The 20,663-nt window shown below is 41.3% G+C and overlaps 2 protein-coding genes and 1 long non-coding RNA gene across 4 annotated transcripts; 2 read left to right on the top strand and 1 right to left on the bottom strand.

Moving 5' to 3' along the window:
* The first annotated feature begins 1,443 nt into the window (after positions 1 to 1,443).
* On the top strand, positions 1,444 to 4,898 carry LOC134207887 (run domain Beclin-1-interacting and cysteine-rich domain-containing protein). Of its 2 annotated transcripts, XM_062683906.1 has the most exons (8): positions 1,444 to 1,590; positions 1,685 to 1,942; positions 2,154 to 2,788; positions 2,849 to 3,826; positions 3,893 to 4,060; positions 4,119 to 4,316; positions 4,382 to 4,535; positions 4,618 to 4,898. In XM_062683906.1, the coding sequence occupies exons 2-8, from the start codon at positions 1,700 to 1,702 to the stop codon at positions 4,792 to 4,794; spliced, it is 2,553 nt and encodes an 850-aa protein (XP_062539890.1). In that variant the 5' UTR covers positions 1,444 to 1,590; positions 1,685 to 1,699; the 3' UTR covers positions 4,795 to 4,898. The 2 variants fall into 2 exon arrangements, with proteins under 2 accessions (XP_062539890.1, XP_062539879.1); XM_062683895.1 differs by lacking the exon at positions 1,444 to 1,590 and having other exon boundaries at positions 1,650 to 1,942.
* A 4,219-nt stretch (positions 4,899 to 9,117) lies between these two features.
* Positions 9,118 to 12,781, bottom strand: LOC134206670 (uncharacterized). Its single transcript, XM_062682397.1, has 2 exons — positions 12,689 to 12,781; positions 9,118 to 12,231 (listed from the first exon to the last, which is right to left on the bottom strand). The coding sequence occupies exons 1-2, from the start codon at positions 12,779 to 12,781 to the stop codon at positions 9,118 to 9,120; spliced, it is 3,207 nt and encodes a 1,068-aa protein (XP_062538381.1).
* A 5,100-nt stretch (positions 12,782 to 17,881) lies between these two features.
* LOC134207883 (uncharacterized) lies at positions 17,882 to 18,347 on the top strand. Its single transcript, XR_009978440.1, has 3 exons — positions 17,882 to 18,037; positions 18,152 to 18,218; positions 18,285 to 18,347. It is a non-coding gene; the product is annotated as an uncharacterized LOC134207883 (long non-coding RNA).
* Positions 18,348 to 20,663: the final 2,316 nt, after the last annotated feature.

Raw genomic sequence — 20,663 nt, 5'->3', positions numbered from 1 at the left:
TTAGTATAAGGTGACTAAAATTGAGGTCTCCAAATTAAGTGAAACAGTCAATCAATTAATTGGAACTATTCATTCATGGGTTGGTGCTTTTTCCACGCCTGCAGAATCTACATAATCACCTGCCAATCTCGAGCCACTGTCGTCAACTAAAGTTTTACCTGAAACTCCAAGACATCTTTACGAACCTGTTAAAACTTTCAAACGTCGCAAACGATGTCACCATAGAAGAAGTGAAGCATATGATTAGTGAAGCTATTGGTGTTGACGAATTCTATGCAGTTAACTGTTTGAAGCCATCCTGGATGGATTTGTCAACAATGGAATACATTTCGTTTAAAGTGGAGATCGATAGATAGCACCGTAATAATGTTTTAAAATCATTAAAGTGGTCATTTGGAGTACGATACCTCGAATTCAAGGATTATCATTCATGTGTAACAACTTGGCGACCTGCTCGTTGACATTCTCCGTTCTGTGAACTGTACCATAGTGGTGACGAAGTTAATCGTTCAATGTTCAATCTAATTGTTATTGTAGTCTGGTTATTTTTTTTGATAATATTATTCCCGTTTATGCTGATTTGTTTATCATAACAATGTTAACTTGATAAGTCTAGTGCAGTTTTTACCTATTTAACTCCATCAACTCCATCAGTCCCTTGTATTTTATTCGTGACTTCAAGATTTACAATATTGCTTACAGTTTTTAATTATGCGAGAAGTGAATAATAACGATTCGATGAATGGTTCATTTCCATTTAGGCGTCGAATCTGGCGCAAAACAGTAGCTGCTTGAGTAGGATTTTTTGTTTAGTGTCGTGAGTTCGCGGTGAGTGACTTTTAGCTGATCTGTCAGTTTCGTTTCATGTTTTGCTCGTCTTTCTTTATTGTTGAAGCTGACTAATAATATTTCGGGACCGCTTTGCGATTTGGGCGTAACATATTTTGTAAACAAACATTGTTTCATGGATTCAGCAGAATGCAAGCGATTTTCCCCAAAACTAGTTCCCCTATCTGATAGAGGAAAGCCTACTCTGTCGAATACATACCGTGGCTTTCTCGGGAAATGACTCCTGGAGCAGGAATTTGCCTTCCAATGTTTGTTTACAATATAAGTTACGCCCAAATCGCAAAGCGGTCCCGATTTTTTTGTGATCGTTGCTACGCGAATATTTCAATAATTCTCGGGTACTTATTCAAAAGGACGTATGTGATTTTGTAAACAAAGATTCAAACGTCAATTTGTCCAATCTGATGGCACTCCCACGCAAACCAACACCACCAACAGGTAGCCGAAGGCTTCCCCTACCTGTCTGTGGTGATGGTTTGCGTGGGAGTACTATCAGATTCGTCAAATCGACGTTTGAATCTTTGTTTACAAAATCACATGCGTCCTTTTGAATAAGTACCCGAGAATTTACATTGTTTTGGAACCTATAATTTAATGTTTGCAAATATTCACTCAGTGAATTCAAAAGATATTTTAGTTACTAGATAAAGATTGTCGCTGTCGTCGCTGTCCGGAACATCTTTTGCTGGCGAGGATAGGGGAGCTAAATGTCAAAGAAGGAAAATCCATACGATTTGACAGGTATGTACCACACATGTTTCGGACAGCAGAACAAAGGGAACAGTAGCGACAATCTTTATCTAGTAACTAAAATATCTTTTGTGAATTCGCATAGTGTCGCAAAACCCGTATGGAATTCATAGTCAAACCGCCACCGGATGGACCAGCGTCGAACGAGTGCAGAGATATTCTGCTGGAGCTAATTACGGCAACCAGCGAGCTGCTGACCCACATCCGGTTCAAAGGAACGTCACCGCAGGATGCTGACGAAGGCGGTTCTGTGTTGGGATCGTACGATCCGGATCGGTTGGAGCCTCTGTACCGCAGCATCAAGCGAATATTCACGCACCAAATTACGACCTTGTCGGAGCAGGTAACGTTTTCAGACCATCCCACTCCCAAGTAAAAATGATAACAAAATAATGTTTGATTTATTTATTCAAAATGGATGGAAATAGTCCATCGAAATATAAATTATTGCATAGCAGACCCACTGGAGATATTGACTTGTAATATCTTCAATGTTATCTACTCAAGAGCCAAAACACATTCATTCAATATTGTAGAAACTTTTTTGCTTTCAGAGTGAGCCCGATGTGTGGGAAGTGATCAAGGGCCTACAATTTTCGAATCCCGCTATATCTTTGCATGTAATACGAGCGAGACCAGCTTCGATAGTCGTTAGTGACGACAAAGGCTTGTTGTGGATATTTCAGTGCGTTCAGCAGCGCTGCTTGTCGAAGAATCTGAACTGGCTCGTCACCGATAAGGAGCATATGGGCCAATGCTATGAATCAACGGCGTATTTGCGCGACGATCGTTATGCCGATGCAATGATGATTTGTTTCAACGCGCTGGAAAGGGGCCAACCGACGCTACTGTCTAGAATCGATCCCGGGTTGTATGCACAGAACGATAACACCCTCATAGGTGGAATCAAGCGATCTGAATCTCATCCCAACTTTCTGCTGAAGGATGTTATGAAAACGAAACAGGAGAAATGTGGCTTGAAACGGCGACAGACAATCCATCATTCGAATTCTCGGGCCAATCTGCGGAGGGAAAAGATAAGCAAAGGGTCTCGAAGTTTGCCAAATGTTGCCTTAAAGGATCATTATCATTCAACCAGAAAGAGGCCACCCGATTCCGCTGATGGACATAAGGAAAATGAAGTCGCGGGAGTCAGTGTGCCAAAGTTTTGCTACAGTGGAAAAGAAAGGTGGAATTGAAACAAATTAGTCTCACGAAACTATTAATATATTTTCTTATGATCTTTCAGTTTGCCAAAACCATCGTTGAATGTATTAAATTGCGATAATATTAAAATCTACACCGATTCTTCTAGTAGTAGTAACCAGCTTGAAGGGGCTACTCCATCCAAATCGTCCCTCAAGAAGATGGTAAGTCGAAGCTCCAAACCCGACTTGTTCAGTTTAGCGACACTAACGGGTAGTCCGAGAATTCTTCTGAATGAGTTCATTCCACAATGTGGTGAGAAGATATGCAAATCCAACGACAATAAGAGCGTTGGTAGCATATTGAACGAAATACCATCTCGTCCCGTCCCTGGTCAAAGTTTGACCTCATACCTGAAAACGGTTTCAATCTCTCGCACCAACACCGAACTAGATCGAGAAAATGCACATTTTAGCCTCTCAGAAGCACTAATCGCGACATTTGAGCAATTGAAGTGGAATGAAGTAGAGATGGCCACAAAACGACAAGGGCTCCGAATGCTACCATCCAACTCGAATTTCTGGTCTATTAATCCCAGTTCGCCACATTTTCATGGCAATCCCAAAGTCAACGAAGGGTGTACGAACAACATTAGCCCTTCTACTGCTTCTAAAGGAAGTAATTCAACAGCTGTCTCGTCTCTGTCCGACAGCGGAAGCAGTAGCGTAGAATCCGGGAAGTCGTATCCTGGAGAATTCTCTTCTAAATATTCATCGGGTGACGACGACATGGAAGCAGTCGAAGCCAGCGAAGAATGCGACGATGTGAAATCATACTCCGCTGAAGGTGTAGCCCTTAGCCTGCTCTCGAAGTTCAACGAGAAACAATTGCCCACAGCTTGTGAAATGCTGTGGCTGGTGTCCGAACAAGATGCCCCGCAACAGTTGCTTCCGATTCCATTGGATGGGAATATCGCCAATCCGGACGAGCAGAATGGAATGCACACCATCATACGCGGAACTCGTGAGTGGGCTCCCCCGAGACCTCAAATAATCTTCACATATTGCAGCCAGTGGCCAGAGTAAGTTGGTTTGACGCGTCATATTTCCTTTCAATCACGATAAGTTATTGTATCTGTCAATTACAGTCGTCGAGCGCAAATGATGAAACAAAACAATCGGTGCGCAGGCTGCGGTATGAAAGTCGCACAAGCATATTCCAGTCGGTTCCGATACTGCCATTATCTAGGCAAATACAATTGCTCCGGATGCCATAGGAATCAGATGGCAGCGATTCCAGCGAGAGTCATCGAACGGTAAAATTTTCATCTGAAGTACTCTAATGGCAGATTTTAAAAGACTATTTCCATTCAGGTGGGATTTCACGTTCTATCCAGTTAGTACATTCGCCTACCGCTTGCTCAATGACATAAATGCATGCCCTCTCTATCGGATGAACCATCTGAATCCAAAGCTGTACGAAAAAGTGCGGGTCCTTCAAATTGCTCAAAGCGTTCGGAGGAATTTGAAATTTGTGTTGGATTATATCTGGAATTGCCGCTTTGCTGCGGAGTAAGTATAAAGAACATGGTTTTGAATTTTTAATACTTTATAAACGGTTTTTATGTTTCTTGCAGAATGAAAGCCCTTTTCCAGAACGTTCCGGAACACATCACTTCCGACTTGGATGCTTGGTCCATGGCCGAATTCATTTCTGTTAGAAATGGTTCCTTCCAAAAGGAGAAGGCCGAATTAATAAAGCGCTGCGAGAAACACATATTCGAGTGCGAGGTAGGTGTAGAAACAAATATGAAAATATCTTCACAGCTAACTTATTTTTTTCAATGTTTTCCGTATTCTGTTCGTTGTTTAGCTTTGCATAGCGCATGGGTTCTTTTGCGAAAACTGTGATCGCAAGGAGATTCTATTTCCTTGGCAAAAACGAGTAGTCAAATGTAGCAAATGTGGCGCCTGCTATCACGACACCTGCTGGCTGTCCGACTGTGTAAAGTGCGATCGACTGCAACGCCGTATGGTAAGCAAAAAGTGATCAATAATCAATCCAATATGCATACACGAGGTGTTCAATATTATGATACCATGATTTTATTTTGGTTAGCCTTATTAAACATGACGGAATATCTACAAAGCATATGTTGAGGGTGATTAATTTCATCCGAAAACAATCCTAAAAAACACAAACCACGTGTAATCATTTGGCCAACTATTGCTTATTTAGTTTAGCCAATTGTTCAGTGTACGATGGAAATTTTATGAGTGCTTTTTCCTCGGGCCTATGGAGAGTGCCCAAAGCATGACGTGAAAATTGTTATCGGAGACGCTAATGCTCAGATCGGTAAAGAGTTCTTTTTCCATCCCATAATTGGTGAGGAGAGCCTTCACTCCACTACCAATACCAACGGCCTACGACTAGTAAATTTCGCTGCTGCCAGAGGGATGGCCATCAGTCGCAGCTTCTTTGCACGAGAATATTATAACCGTACGATCTATCCGTGCCTTATCAAAAAGCACGTGATTTACCTGTTCAATTATCCACAATCGCACACATTTTTCTATTCGCACGTTGTTCTAGCTAAACTAGGAACTAGTTTCTAACTATCTTGCTATCACTAGGAGAGAGTTTGAACTTGAATTAGTAATTTCAAAAAGGCTACCATGTCACTTTACTACCTTGGAAATCACCTCACGACGCGAACTAAATGGACTACTCCTACCTTTTCCACAATCCAGATCAAAGTGATCGAGTCATAGTCAAGAAACCTCAGATCAAATGCAAGATTGTATTAATTCTTGGCCTTCGGTTTTGACCTCACGAAGTCTCTAGATCGCATTTCCCCCTCCTAACGATCGAAGTGCAGGAAGCAATTGATCCATTCGGATTGCAGCCCATTTTGCCTGTCGATCTTTCCCGAGAATAATTAAAGGGTATTCAGAAAAATATATTAAGCTCGTTTAGTGGAATGTATTAAACCGTCTAAGACGAATTAAGACGAAATACGTATCTGCAAAGATAACGAAAATTAACTGGTGGAATTAAATGGACAGTACTTAATTCTAGAGATGGGCAAAACAGCTCATTGCAGTGAGCGGATCTGATCCGTTCAGCTCATTGAAAAGAGTCAGCTCCTTGGATCAGCTCTTCAGTTCTTTAATGCTAAATATACTAAAACATATTGTTAATATTATTATTTTAATTATTGCTAAAAAATTTGAAAAATTTATGTCATTCATTAATTTATTCTATTTATTATTATTTATTCTATCTATTTACCTCACTTTGAAATTTTTAAAATGTTAAGCTACAGTGAGGTAATAATTTCTATTAAAAAACCGACAATTTTAAACTAATAACATTTATTACGCTTTTTCTGACCGTCTAGTTTCATCACATTTATTTCTGTACAAAAACTAACTCAACATTATTTTCTTCTCATAATTCTAAGTTACATTTTGTTGATAACGTTTCTCAAATCGTTAATTTGAATAATTCAGTCCCTAGTCTCTGATATGTATATGAACCATATCACGTGTCATAAGTTTTCTCTTCATACTAGGTGCAGTAAATCAATGCCTTTTTTGCCCGCGCTTCTAACCCTTCTAACCATGCGTAGTTGACATTTTCATACAAGCGAGCCCATTCATCTATATTGGTTCCCGAAATGCGAGAGAAATAAAAACAAGACAGTAAAAAATACAGATCACGGTGCTACAAACAAACCGAGTGCACATGTAGCAGTATGCTGGCGGGAAAACCCGTCGCAAGTAAAAGATCCGCCCGTGCAAGACACAGCTCCCAATTCAGTTCGTTTGAACCACACGGTTCGCTCGCTAGAATCGGTCGCGACTGATCCGGATCGAGATCCGTGTCGCACCGATCTGAGCTGGTGGTGCAGCTCTCGCTTCCATGTCACAGCAATTTCGAGCTGGACGACGACATGAGCGGAACTGAGAGTTGTTCGGATTTTCGGATCTTTTGCTTGGTACGGTTCGTTCGCTACCGCAGTACTAAGTATCTTTTGTGTGTCCGTTCGTAGGGCCGAGTATGTGGGTATGGGTTAAGAAATAGCGGGCAAGCTAGATTATTTTTGCTTGTGTATTTCTTATTCCTCTCTGCAGCAGAAATGATTTCTGTTGCTTGGCTGGATGGTGCTTGAGGTGCAAATAATAAACGATCAGCACGTGCGCGGTACTGGGCTGGAATGCTCATACAAGCTCGCTTGTATTGTGTACCGCGAGCGTGGTATTTTTGTTTGTGCTGTACAAAATACAACAGCGCGCGTACGCTTGAGGGAGTTTCTCTAGGCGCGTGTTGCGTGTTTGACAATGATTTCATCAATTTAAAGTGAGCTGCTGAGCTGGGCTTCTTTAAAAAAGATCCATGGCTCATCAGCTCAATGTAAGGAAGCGAATCTTTGGAACAGCTCCTGAGCGGAGCGCCCATCTCTACTTAATTCATCTTAGACGGTTTAAAGGGTATTGTTGGTATTTTCCTCAGGTGGATGGTCGCCACCCGAATCGGTGACGTAGTCACACGCGCTTGCCACATGGTCTGCACGTTGGTCTAGAACATTCTTAGCGTTCTGTGAGCGCGAGAGTAATTCAAAAAGAAAAGAGCTTTTGAAACGTGGTGTATCGGACTGCTAATCTTTAATAAATTTGGGCAAATAAATTTGTAACGAGGGTACAGCCGTGCATTGAGTATGGTAGGTTCTCCAAATGGGAAAGGATGCTCCGCACTACGGCGTATGTGTATTCATTTATAGATAGTTGTTGCGGACTCGGCAAAAGAGGAGCCATGCAGGCAAGGCACCAGTTGAAGTCAGACTGTGACATAGTACGGACTGTGAGTAAACCTGAACTATACTAAAGGACTTAATGACTAAGATTAGTTAATATGTTAACACAGGTAGAGTGACTAGAAGAGCTATCACAGAACGGTTAGACATACGTAGTGGCCAGAAACTAAGAGTCACAGACTTGTAAGTAAGAAAACATTTGTAAACAAACCTAAACTAATTGAACTTAACAATATTTTAGCTTAAAAGCTATTGCCAATAAACGGAATTGCTATTGAGACCGTGACGTGTTTTCCCAACGTTTTCTGCCGCGCCAACACCAACGTTTCAAACCGCTCAGCTTTCGGGCAGAAACACTCCGTACCTTACATAGCAGCGACTGGACAAGTCGCTCTGGGCTCCCGAACAACGTCTCTAGCGTTTCCATTATTTTTGGGACCGACGAAGGTAAAAGTAAAATGCTCCGAACCGCTTCTAACGCTCTACCCTTCAATGGTGATAGCTGTCGAATATGACTATCTCTGTTCAATTTCTTCGCCTTCTCTTTGTTGGTTGTATTTGCTTTTCTTAGAATTAGTATTTCTTCGGCATATTCATCCGCTTGTGCAATCCGCCACAACGCCCTCTCCGCTCGAACAAAATCTTCTGACTTCAACTGGTGCCTTGCCTGCATGGCTCCTCTTTTGCCGAGTCCGCAACAACTATCTATAAATGAATACACATACGCCGTAGTGCGGAGCATCCTTTCCCATTTGGAGAACCTACCATACTCAATGCACGGCTGTACCCTCGTTACATGATGCACGTGAATAGTTCGTAGTTCTTCCTCGGTACAGCTTGCTGATATTTGATGTTGTGGCCACTCATTCTCCGCTTGTAGGAGGAAGTCTGGTCCTGAAAACCACCGGCTATTCGAACTTAATGTAGGTCCTTTTCCCCACTTTGTTGCCTCATCCGCCACGTTTAATTTAGTAGGTATCCAGCGCCACTCTTCAGGTTGTGATTCTTCCAGTATTTCGCCGATACGAACCGCTACATATTGCCGGTACTTCCTGGCATCGGAATTAATCCAGGAAAGCACTGTTCTGGAGTCACTCCAAAAGAATCTCTGGCTTATAGTTACCGTACGGTAGTCGGCAATGGACTTCGCTAATCGGCTCCCAATAACCGCCGCTTGTAGCTCCAACCTAGGGACTGATAGTGGCTTCAGTGGTGCCACTTTTGCTTTGGAAGCGATTAATGTACATCGTGGCTGACTGTGATCAACCACACGAAAATAGGCGACGCACGCAAATGCAGATTCACTCGCATCCACGAACACATGCAGTTGCAACGATTCCAAACTTTTTCGATCGTATCCGGGAAAAAAGCAACGAGGGATTCAAACTTGGCTAAGCATGGAAAGTTGCTTAATCCACCTTTGCCAGTTTATGAGAATTTCTGCTGGGATAGGCTCATCCCATCCAACTTGGGTTCTCCACAGGTCCTGATCATTTTACCGTGAACGAGTAAGTTCGAAATCAACCCGAGGGGATCGAAGACGCTCATGACGAACTTCAGAATGCTTCGCTTCGTCGTATTGAGCTCATTCGCTGTTGAACCTTCGCAATCGTTTGGCAGCTAACAGTGTATACGAATACGTCTTCATCCGGTAACCACGCCATACCAAGGACACGTTCAATTTGGCTTTCCTTGTCGATACTGAAGTTCTTCGTAGTGACTTCTGCACCTTCTCCTAGGCTCTGTAACACCACCTTAGAATTTGATCTCCAGTTCCTTAGTTGAAATCCTGCTTGTTCTTGAACCTTTCTTACATCCAAAGCCAACTTCGCCATCTCTTCTTCTGTATCACGGCTGTCTAGGTAGTCGTCCACGTAGTGGTTGTCTACTATCGCCGCCGCCGCTTCCGGAAGTTCTTCTTTCCACATACTCGCGTTCATGTTCTTCACGAAGTTTGCCGAACAGGGTGAGCAGGTCGACCCGAAAATGGCCACATCCATCACAAATACGTCGGGCTTCCTTGCTGGATCATTTCTGTACAGAAACCGCTGTGCCTGTTGATCCTCCTTCCTAATTCTCACTTGGTGATACATTTCGCGGATATCACCAGCGATCGCCACCTGTCGCTGCCGGAAACGGCATAGCACTGCAGGCAACGATGTTAAAAAGTCCGTGCCCTTCAACAGCATATCGTTCAGAGACACTCCTTTTGATTTGGCGGCTGCATCCCAAATAATACGCACCTTCCCAGGTTTACGTGGATTAGTTACCACGCCAAGAGGGAGATACCACGTACGATGTTGATCACTCTCTTCTAACTCCCGACGTGTGGCCTTGTGCGCGTAGCCCTTTTCTTGATATTCGATTATTTGCCTTTCCAAACTCACTCGTAATTCCGGATGGTTACGTAACTTTCGTTCGAGACAAAACAAACGACGTTCCGCCATACCATAACTAGACGGCAACTCGATCACGTCGTACCGCCACAGTAATCCACTTTCGTAGTGTCCATCGGCGCATTTAGTAGTCGTTCGTTCTAGAATACTCCTTGCTCTTCGATCCTCCTCTGCCTCAGGTCCACGTACGACGGATACTCCCAAGTTCTCCATTGCAAAATACTGTTTCACCATCTCATGTAATTCAGTTTCAACCACGCTTTTGCAGATATGCATAATCGGAGATACCGAATTCCTATTGGCTCCTTCGATGCTGCCGAAAATAGTCCACCCCAATCTAGATTTTGCTGCTACTGGTCCATTATGTTGTCCTTCGCGAATCTTTAGTGGCAACAACAGTTTGATGTTGTCCAATCCAATGAGAATCCGTGGTATTGCTTGTTCGTAACTCTTCACTGGGATTCCGGCCAAATATGGATAACGACAAGACAACTCTCCATACCGCAATGTTTGTATCGGGAGATTCAGCTGGCTCACGGTGCTTGCGCCCGTCAACGGAAATATTCTGCTGCCTTCTTCTCCTGAAATCCTTAGATTAACTAACCGAGAATCAGCTTCATGTCTGGAAACTTTTGATGTCCATGTCAAGCAAAGTGGCTGCAAATCTCCAACAAGGTTCAGCTGATCGGCCACTGATTTGTCTATAAGAGTTGACGATGAACCCTCATCCAAGAAGGCATATGTGGATATTTTAACGTTTTCACCGTACAGTATTACAGGAATTATACGAAATATCGTAGAAGAAAGAAGTTTACGGTGAATGGTAACCACAGCTTCTGCTTTTGAACCCGAGGAAGTTCGTTCTGTTGCTGGCATGGCGACTGTTTGTTGACTAGGATGCAGTGATGAATGGTGTTTCTTGGCGCAATCTCCGATTCCACATATGCGAGTGGACTTGCAAGACCATTTACCATGGGGAACTAGGCAAACCGCACAAAGCTTATGTGTTTCTACAGCTTTCAAGTGATCACCAAGACTCAGCGATTTGAATTTGTAACATTCCTTGATCCGATGTCTGTTGCTTTGGCATATGTAGCAAGGCCTCTCCAGCTTCTCCATTTTTATATTATGTTGTTCGAATTTACGTGGCTTAGAAGAAATATGAGTATTGACGAACACCTTTTCTTTTCTTGGCCTTGCATTCGATCCTGATCGTCCATCATCAAAGTCACTGAAGTGTGCTATATCACTTGCAGCGGCCGTGATAGCGCTCATGTAGTCACAGAAAATTCCCAAATCCACTACTCCAACATTCTTCTTGTATACAGCCCAGTCAAGTCGAATGTGTGGTGGGAGCTTGTCCACTAGTTCATGCAGCAGTGTTGGATTAGTTAAATGTGCCTGCTGATTGGCGGCCTTGAGATGGCCAACGAGATTCTGGACTACGATTCCAAAATTGACCAACGTTTCAAACCGCTCAGCTTTCGGGGCAGAAACACTCCGTACCTTACATAGCAGCGACTGGACAAGTCGCTCTGGGCTCCCGAACAACGTCTCTAGCGTTTCCATTATTTTTGGGACCGACGAAGGTAAAAGTAAAATGCTCAGAACCGCTTCTAACGCTCTACCCTTCAAACATTTTTGCAACCTCATCAGGTTTTCAGAATGAGAGTAACCACACATGGCAGTCGAGTTACGAAAGCTGCTCACAAAAAGAGGCCATTCATCAGGATTGCCCGTAAAGACTGGAAGATCTTTAGGCACAACCTGTCTGGCGGACAACTGCTGTTGAAATTGTCCCCACATAGCCTGCTGATTTTGCAACTGTTGCAGTTGGGTAGCATACTGTTCAGTCTGTTGGTGTCTGTGTATCGGTGCATATGGCAACGAACTCTCATGTGGGAGAAAATGCTGTGGTGGCGGGGTGTGCGACAACGTTTCACGCAGCACTGATGGTGGTCGTTCTTCTATTGGAGCCCTCGATACCAGTCCAGGTACTAGCGTGTGCGGCTGATGGTCAAACGATGTGTGCATCAACGATGAATGTTGTCTAAACTGCTGTTCGTTTAAACAATGAACTGATGGTTCCTGCGACGGCTGCGACACCGGTGGTGGCTGCGACGGAGGTGATACCATACTACGAAAATGCTGCTGCTGTATAGAGTTTGATCGGGGCTGCTCGAAATTTAATACTGCAGGCTGACTAACACTCGTTTCAAGTACAGATGGTTCACACACTGCTGGTAGAGAGACAGCAGCCTGAGTAGCCGGGGGCTTCGATTGGGGTTCAGGGAACAAGAAAGTCGGTAGAGGAGGGCGGGGAACTAGTTTCGATCCTATAGGTAGGGATTGTATTTGTGGTGAAATCACTGCCTGGGAATAAATTGGTTGTACCCCAACGGTCGCAGTAACGGAGGCCGTGATTGTACCGAACTGCGTGTGATCGGTTGACGGACCACATCATCAACAACAGATCGGATTGGCGTAGATGCTGTAATTGGTTCTCTCATACAAGCCAGCGAACACGCACCCTCAGCACCAATATTGCTTGCTACATCGATTACGGGTTTCGGCAAAACACTCCTTCCTGAGTCACATGTGGGGTTTGATGGTATTTTTCTTATTGCACCAGTGTTCCTAGGTAGCATTACTCTATTAATTGCAGCCACGCTAGGGCCAATCGAAATCGGCGGAAAAATCTGATCGGCATCCAAAGAGGTAGGATTCCCACCGACAGCTTCATCAACTCCTTGGATCCACTCCTGTACATTCGTGTTACGGCTATTCCGGCTTCGCCGACTTCGGCGACTGCCAGCTTCATCATTATCAGCTTCTGCTATCAAAAGCGCGTATTTATCATCGAGATATTTCTTCTCCAGTGCAGCTTTCGCTGCCAGTGCTTTCTCATGCAATCGTTTTTCTTCTTCAAGACCAGGGTTGTTAATCGTTAATTTATCGTTATCGCCGATAAAGTTAATTGTGTTCAACGTTATCGGTTGCTACGATAAAGATGCATCAACTCAGTAATTAGCGGAGTTCGATAATTCAACGTTAATTTAACGTAAGTTAACTCGATAATTTTGCAACAATGTGGTTACTAGATTATGAGAAAAAAGATTATGTATAATTTTGACAGAAGCCGAGAATTGTGTAAACTGATCTTTTCCAAAATTTCTCAATGATGACCCTCATTGTAGCAGGTTGACCAGAGATGATTTTGATTGAAGCGGGAACGGCACGGAACGAAGAAAAACCAAGTGTTCTGTCATTGGCTTGATGGACTATCAAGCACTACATAAGTGTTTGGAATATATGGCACTGGCTACAAATACAACGAGGATATTTGTGCTAACCAGACAGACTTGCTTTGAGATGGAGACATATCTATTGAGAACGCATGATGATTTTTTCTTAGACAATCTTCATCGGATAATCAAGAAGATGTAGCTGGAATCGGAATACTTCGGGATTTAGAATTGGGTTTCAACTGCTAAAGAATAATACAGCGACTTGTAGTATTTCATGTCAGGCATAGGTACCAAGTGGAAATACCCTCCGTGATGAATTGAGCACGACTCGGTTAATCTACTCTCTGAGTCATAAAATAAACATAATTATGTAATACATGTAGGCTCTCTGGATCTCCCAAAATAGATGTTTTGTGATTCAAACATAAGAAATACGATTCTTTATTATGGAAAACCGCGACTATCTGTGAAATTGAATGAATTGATCATCAAGAATGTGTTTGATCAATTTGAACCCCAACTTAATTGCAAGATTTAAATGAGTTACCTAATATTTCAGGGCAATGCTAGAAAAGCATATTGAAAAACCAACTTGTAAATATTATACTTTTTACCTGCAGGACATATTACAGTTAACTCGATAATTATCGATAAATCAACGAAGACTCGATAACGATAACGATAAATCAACGCTCACTTTATCGTCAACGAAGCTTCATCGTACATTCGTTATCGTTATCGAAGATGGCGTTAAATTAACGATAATAATTTATCGATTAACAACCCTGTTCAAGACGTTCGAGTTGCAATTGAATCCGTGTCGATCGAGAAGTGCTGTTGGTTCGATCGGATATTGACGCTTACAAAAACTATTAATTAAACTACTTTCTATATTTCAATTATTAAATTATACAAAATATTTACAAAACTGTAACGGACCGAATGGCCGTTACAATATCCGAAAGCACACCTGGAGACACCCAAATGGTGAAACTTGCAACCAGATAGACCCTGTACTTGTGGATGGGCGCCATTTTTTGGGTGTTATAGAAGTGCGGACATTCAGAGGTCCGAACATTGACTCTGATCACTACCTCGTTGTGAGTAAAATTCGATCACGGTTGTCAATTGTATCGAACGAAAGATCACAGCGAACGAGTATCGGCTGAGTACCGCCAGAAGCTCCACGAACGGGTAAGTGCAATCAATCAACAATCAACTGCCGCTAACCGCAAGTCGAGCACATCTGTATATGGGCCTCCATATACAGATGTGCTCGACTTGCGGTTAGCGGCAGTCAACGACAACATAAACGATCTATGGGAGTCGATCCATGGAGCGGTGAGCACAACAGCACGAGAAGTGCTAGGCACTGCTTTGAGGCGACCCAGGACGGGTTGGTTCAATGTGGAGTGTCAGAGAGTGATAGACGAGAAGAACGTTGCCAGAAGCCGGATGTTGGTGTTGGGTACCCGATCGAATAGAGATCGGTGCAAGGAAGCAAGAGCAGCCGAAAAACGAAGAACAAGTTATTAGTGAGGCGCAGGAAAAAATGGAGCAGAACGATATGCGGAGGTTTTATGAATCTGGCAATGGCGTGCGGAAGACAGCGCCATCTCCCCTCATGTGCAATGACCAACAAGGGAATTTACTGACAGATAAAACTGAAGTGGCTGCCAGGAGGATGCAACACTTCGAGACTTTGTTTAATAGTGGAAGCCACGATGCATCGGTGAACAAAATAAATATTAGCGATAATAGACAAGCTGAGGAGCTACACTAGATGAGGTTAAAGAGCTGAATAGCTGCTAGATAAGCTGTTAAAGAGCTGAAAAACAATAAGGCTGTGGGGAAGGACTAGCTCCCGGCTGAACTTCTCAAACATGGCAGTGAGAAGCTTTATGAAGTTCTGCACCATATTATGTCGAAAATATGAGAAGACGAGGAGATGCCTGCTAGCTGGTTGGACGGCCTCATTTGCCATCTCTTTAAGAATGGGTACAGACTAGAGTGCGCCAATTACCGAGGTATAACCCTCCTTAATTCGGCGTACACAATTATGTCCCGTATTCTGTTCAACAGATTGAGACCGTTTGAAGAGTCCTTCGTCGGCGAATACTAAGCAGGTTTTCGTCAGGGCCGATCAACGACGGATCAAATGTTTACCTTGAGACAAATCTTTGATAAATTCCCGGAGTCCAACTTGCAGACACATAATCTGTCCATTGATTTTTTTTTTTTATCAGAGCCCGCCGCTAACACCCACACCAAAAAGCTCTGTTATGAGCCCCCTGGTAGTGGACTCATCAGAAAAATTAAGACAAAACACAAAACATATAATAAGATGGTGTGTGTAAGTTAGCGATGAAAACAAAATATTCAATTTAATAAATTAATAAACGATTCCCAGTGGAAATTTGTTCCTTTAAAGGGATCCCAGATTCGAAAAAACAAAAAAAGTTGGCTAATTTACCTGCTATACATTAACATTAATTTTGTAGAGTGATAATTCATAATTAAATAATGTTATATTATCTGGCTGTTGATACCGTTTAATTTAAAAATACATTGATTTTGGATTTATAGTGATGTTTCAATCTGGTTTTAAATAATACTCGATTGTTGAGAGATTTTAATTGTTCTGGAATTATATTGTACACAGAAGGACCATAGAAGGATATTCGAGATTGCCCTAGTTTAGTTATTGCTCTAGATCTTAGTAAATTATTTGCATGTCTGGTGTTATGTTCATGAGTTCGTGGGGGTAAAACAAGGTTGTGATGCATATCCGAATTATGAATTAAATCATAAATAAACAAGCATGACTGTAACTCACATAAACCTCTTAATGGAAGTATGTTGTGCGAGAAACCAGTGTACAGTTAAGAAGTTGAGTACAACAATGGTAATGAATACATTATTTTTAAACACCTATTCTGTAAAACTTGAAGTTTTTTAGTTTTGATTTGCATGAATGGCCCCAGACTATAAAAAGGTATTGAAAATGAGTGTGTATGCATCCAAAGTAAAATTTGAGAAGTGCATGACGAGGGACAAATTGCCTTACTCGGTACATAATACCACACAATGAAGAAATTTTTCTTTGAACATTGTCTATATGGTTGCCCCAAGAAAGTATTGGGTCAAACGTCAAACCTAGATATTTAAATTGGGTGACTTCTTCGATCACTGTTTGCTCAATAAATGGATTCGAATGTGAGGGGATTTTTTTTCTAGGAGAGTGAAACAACATATATTTTGTCTTCGACAAATTTAAGGACAACGAATTTGTGTTAAAATAACTCAATAGGATTCTTAAATCATTGTTCATACTAACAATAATAGCCGGAGTGATGTGATTTGGATAGAATATAGAAGTATCGTCCGCAAAAAATCTGGGTATTCCTTCCAGGGGCAAGTTACCGAGATCATTTATATAAATTAGAAACAAGAGAGGTCCAATATTACTGCCTTGAGGCACACCAATGTTGCAAGTACATAATGAACTTCGTGTTTCTTCTATGGCCACATACTGTTGTCTATCAGATAGATAACTGCGGATAATGTTGTTTGCTACCCCACGAATTCCATATAGTTCCAACTTTTGCAGAAGTATGCCATGATTCAACTTGTCAAAGGCTTTTTTGAGGTCAATAAATAAGCCACCAACCGTAAATTTACTTTCAATTTTTCCGACCAGAGAATCAACGAGTTCAACTATCGCTGTTGTTGTACTGCACCCCTTTCTAAACCCGTATTGATATTTATAAAAAAATATTATGTTTATTTATAAAGCTAACTAATCTGTTTACTAACAGTTTTTCAAAAACCTTACTAAAACGGATAGGGTAGAAATTGGCCTGAAATTAGTAGGATCGGATGAATCTCCCGATTTGAATACAGGTGTCACTTTTGCTACTTTAAGACACTGCGGATAAATTCCTTGTATCAAAATTTGATTAAAAAGATATGTTAAAATATTCGCAAACTTCATTGCATTATTTTTTTATGACTGTGGTAGGAAAATTATCTGGGCCACAACTTTTATTTACATCCAATTCGTTTATGATTACCATAACTTCATTTTCATTAGCAGGTTCCAGAAAAATGGAATGATTCAATCGATTTATACAAGCAAGGGGATTTGAGTTACTCTTAGGTATGATATTGGCGAGATTAATTCCAATTTGAGAGAAGAAATTATTAAATGTTTCACATATTTCAGAATTGTTAGATAATCTAAGACCATTGATCTTAAGCTCAAAACGCGTCATAGGCTTAGACCGTCCCATAATCTGGTTTGTATTTTTCCACAATTTGCCATTGCAAGTGCAATTCAACAAATTTTTGTAATAGTTAGTTTTACATTGAAATTTGACATTATCAGCTTTTTTTGACACATATTTCAGTAATGATTTTAAAAATTTTTAAAAATTTTCTGAGGATCATTCTTCACCTTTTTTAAGTATTTTTGTTTTAGTTTAATCCATTGCCACGTGTGATAATTTGTAACGGTCTGCTACTTTCCGCACTATTTCATATTTCAAAGTAAAATATAATAATAATAAAATATATATAATTGTTTTAAGAACCATTTGTAATTAAGCTAGATGCACTAAAATAATTCACGGATTATTGATAGATGGCCAACAAAATGCATAATAGAAGTCAACTGTGGAAGTCGTCTAAAACTGGTAAAAATATATTAGTAACCGCCAAAACGATGACGAAGGATTTAAAGACTTCTGAAATTGTCGTCATTTCCAATCTAAGTCGGTCGTAGAGTAGAAGTTAGTCCGGTGATCTCAGTTTTTATAAAGTTATAATTCAAGGTGAACATATTTGACATTTAAAATATATCTTAGCCTAAAAGTTCTTAAATAATTGTAGTCAAAAAGTAAATTGAAGTGAAAGTGATTGCTAAAGTTTTTTTTTATTTTCATTAGAATCAGGTGTTACCCATCACTAAGGGCGAAAACTCTGCTCTAGTGAGCTGTAATTTCAATTACAAAGGTAATACGGTGCATGAATTCATTTCTTAAATATATTATTCTAACACTATCTTTTGTTGGACCCCAGCGTCCAGCGGACGCCGTTTGTACGAGCTACAAGCTAGCCATCGCATTCCGCCATCTTGGCGCATTTAGTTATCGTGGTACCATACCGAAGAGGACCTCGCCACGGCCCGCCAGTGACTGGTAGACAAACGGGGACAGAGGAAGACCGGCCTGCCTGCGTCCGCTCGCGGATGATCGGGTAGAGTACCGAGAAGACCGACGCCCTCCCCCGCAACTTTATTTCGGCCTACCTTTGTAGCGAGGATCCCCGGTGACGCAACGGTTATAAGACGTCAGGACCTATCGACATCTAGTACGCTAGTTGTTGTGCTGCCAATTCATCGCACGGAAACGGTGCGTCCCGGTTGACGAACCGCAACGATCGAATTGAAAACCCCTGCGCAGGTATGTCCGTTCCATGGCCATGGTTAAACACACACGCACACCCTTTCCCTACACTTCACACTATCACGGAAAAATGAATCAATATAAGCAAGAATGAATTCAACATAACTTACCGTTCATTACTTTTATTTCATACTCCAAGAGCCCTGCGGTTATAGACCTGTGCAGCGGTTCATTAAATTCACTCACCCGATGGATTTTTACATTTGAGCGGGTCGTCTTCTCGAACAAAAGATCATTTTGCGTTCATTATGCGACCCGCTCAAACGTCATAATTTCTTGGGGGAGTTCATTTTGCGTTAGTCTATAGACTAACGCAAAATGAACTCCCCCAAGAAATTATGACGTTTGAGCGGGTCGCATAATGAACGCAAAATGAACTTTTGTTCGAGAAGACGACCCGCTCAAATGTCAAAATCCATCGGGTGAGTGAATTTAATGAACCGCTGCACAGGTCTATTGTGTCCGCCCAGGAACTTCTTGCTGTCAGTTCACTTCGCTTTACGTTCACCTTGACTCAAGTACGTATACGTTGCGATCACTGCGGTCATTCTGCGAGTTTGCCTAGGTTCACTTCTATGTAGTTGCGACCATCTATTTACGTTAGCTCATAACAACCGTTGAAAATCCCTAGAGATTAGCACTCATACTTCAGACTAGTCGGGCAACGAGATTAAACACATGACCAGTGGTCTCTCGGAAACGAGAGTGGCGCATAAACCATTGCGTTAGCGGCTTTCTTACGGCAGGAAAAATTAAACGGTTACATGGCGCCCAGCGTAAAATTATATTCAATTGTTATTGGTTAATTCAGTTAATTTAGTTTGATTATAAAATTACAAAATACTCGTTCACAAGCTTGCTTTCAATCTTTGCATATTTTTTTTCCTTTTTTCTTTATACTATTAAGGCTAGATAAAATCTGTACATATTTTCAATAAGTTAAGAGAGAATTGAATTTGGATTTGATGTTAATAGTGAGGAAATTTTGAGGTTAAACTATTATTTTTATTATTATTTTTTTTAATTAGTGTTTTTTTTTTTTGCTTTTCAACAGTTTGGATAAGGGCTCTCAATTGGAGTTAATTTATAATTTGATATAAGGAAAGGTTTAAATTGAAATGATTGTTGGAATTTTGCCATTTGAAGCGATGTCGTGAATATTCTTTAGACTTCTGTTTTTTTTTCACCGAGCCGAAGATACAAGTACTCTATTATCTGAGATGGGGAGGTTTTATATCCTTCCGAATGCGGACCATCTGCAGGAAGATGAGATTAATTTTGAGATCACTCTGAGAGGATTGGAAGTTGATATTGGAGCGAAATTAGAGGACAGAAAACGAGCACTAAGATATGCATATAAAAATGAACGACGTGAACCGAAACTGTATATTACGGGTTTATCGATTGTAGACGAAACGAGGGACCTAGAAGGAACACTGAATTCATTGAGACAGGCTTTGCGGCGCGAGTTCGACTACACGGTTGTTTCACGCCTTAGATATTATTTAATTAGATTATCCTCATCAGTAACTACTAATGAAGAGGAAGATAGGATAAAAGAGGAGCAATGCAAACAAATAGAACAATTCCTACGTGCACACAGACAAAAAGTAACTTATAACCCTGAACAATCGAATGATGAGACGGATTTTGAACTTGAAGAAAGAGATAACACGAGAACATCTTGGAGAAATCCAGATCCAAACGCAGTAGCTTTGACAGGGCAAGAAGGATTAAGCAAGACAGGAACTATACCGAAACATAAAAAGCAGAGAAGTGACAGTGAGAAGGATGTGGATAAAAGGATAAGTCATAGAGATGAAAGAAAAAATAAGGATAAATATAGGCAAGAAAAAGAGAAGCTTCGCAGAGAATCACAATATCAGGAAAAAGTTGAGAAAAGAAGACACAGGGACAAAGAAAGGGTGGAGAAAGAAAAGTTTAAAACCAGAACTAAACACAGAGGGGTCGAATATAGAGGTAGTACACAATA

Source organism: Armigeres subalbatus, chromosome 1 (genome assembly GCF_024139115.2).
Source record: "Armigeres subalbatus isolate Guangzhou_Male chromosome 1, GZ_Asu_2, whole genome shotgun sequence".
NCBI lineage: Eukaryota > Metazoa > Arthropoda > Insecta > Diptera > Culicidae > Armigeres > Armigeres subalbatus.
The sequence above is the reverse complement of the archived record's forward strand: the minus strand, read 5'-3'. Positions and strand labels throughout refer to the sequence as shown.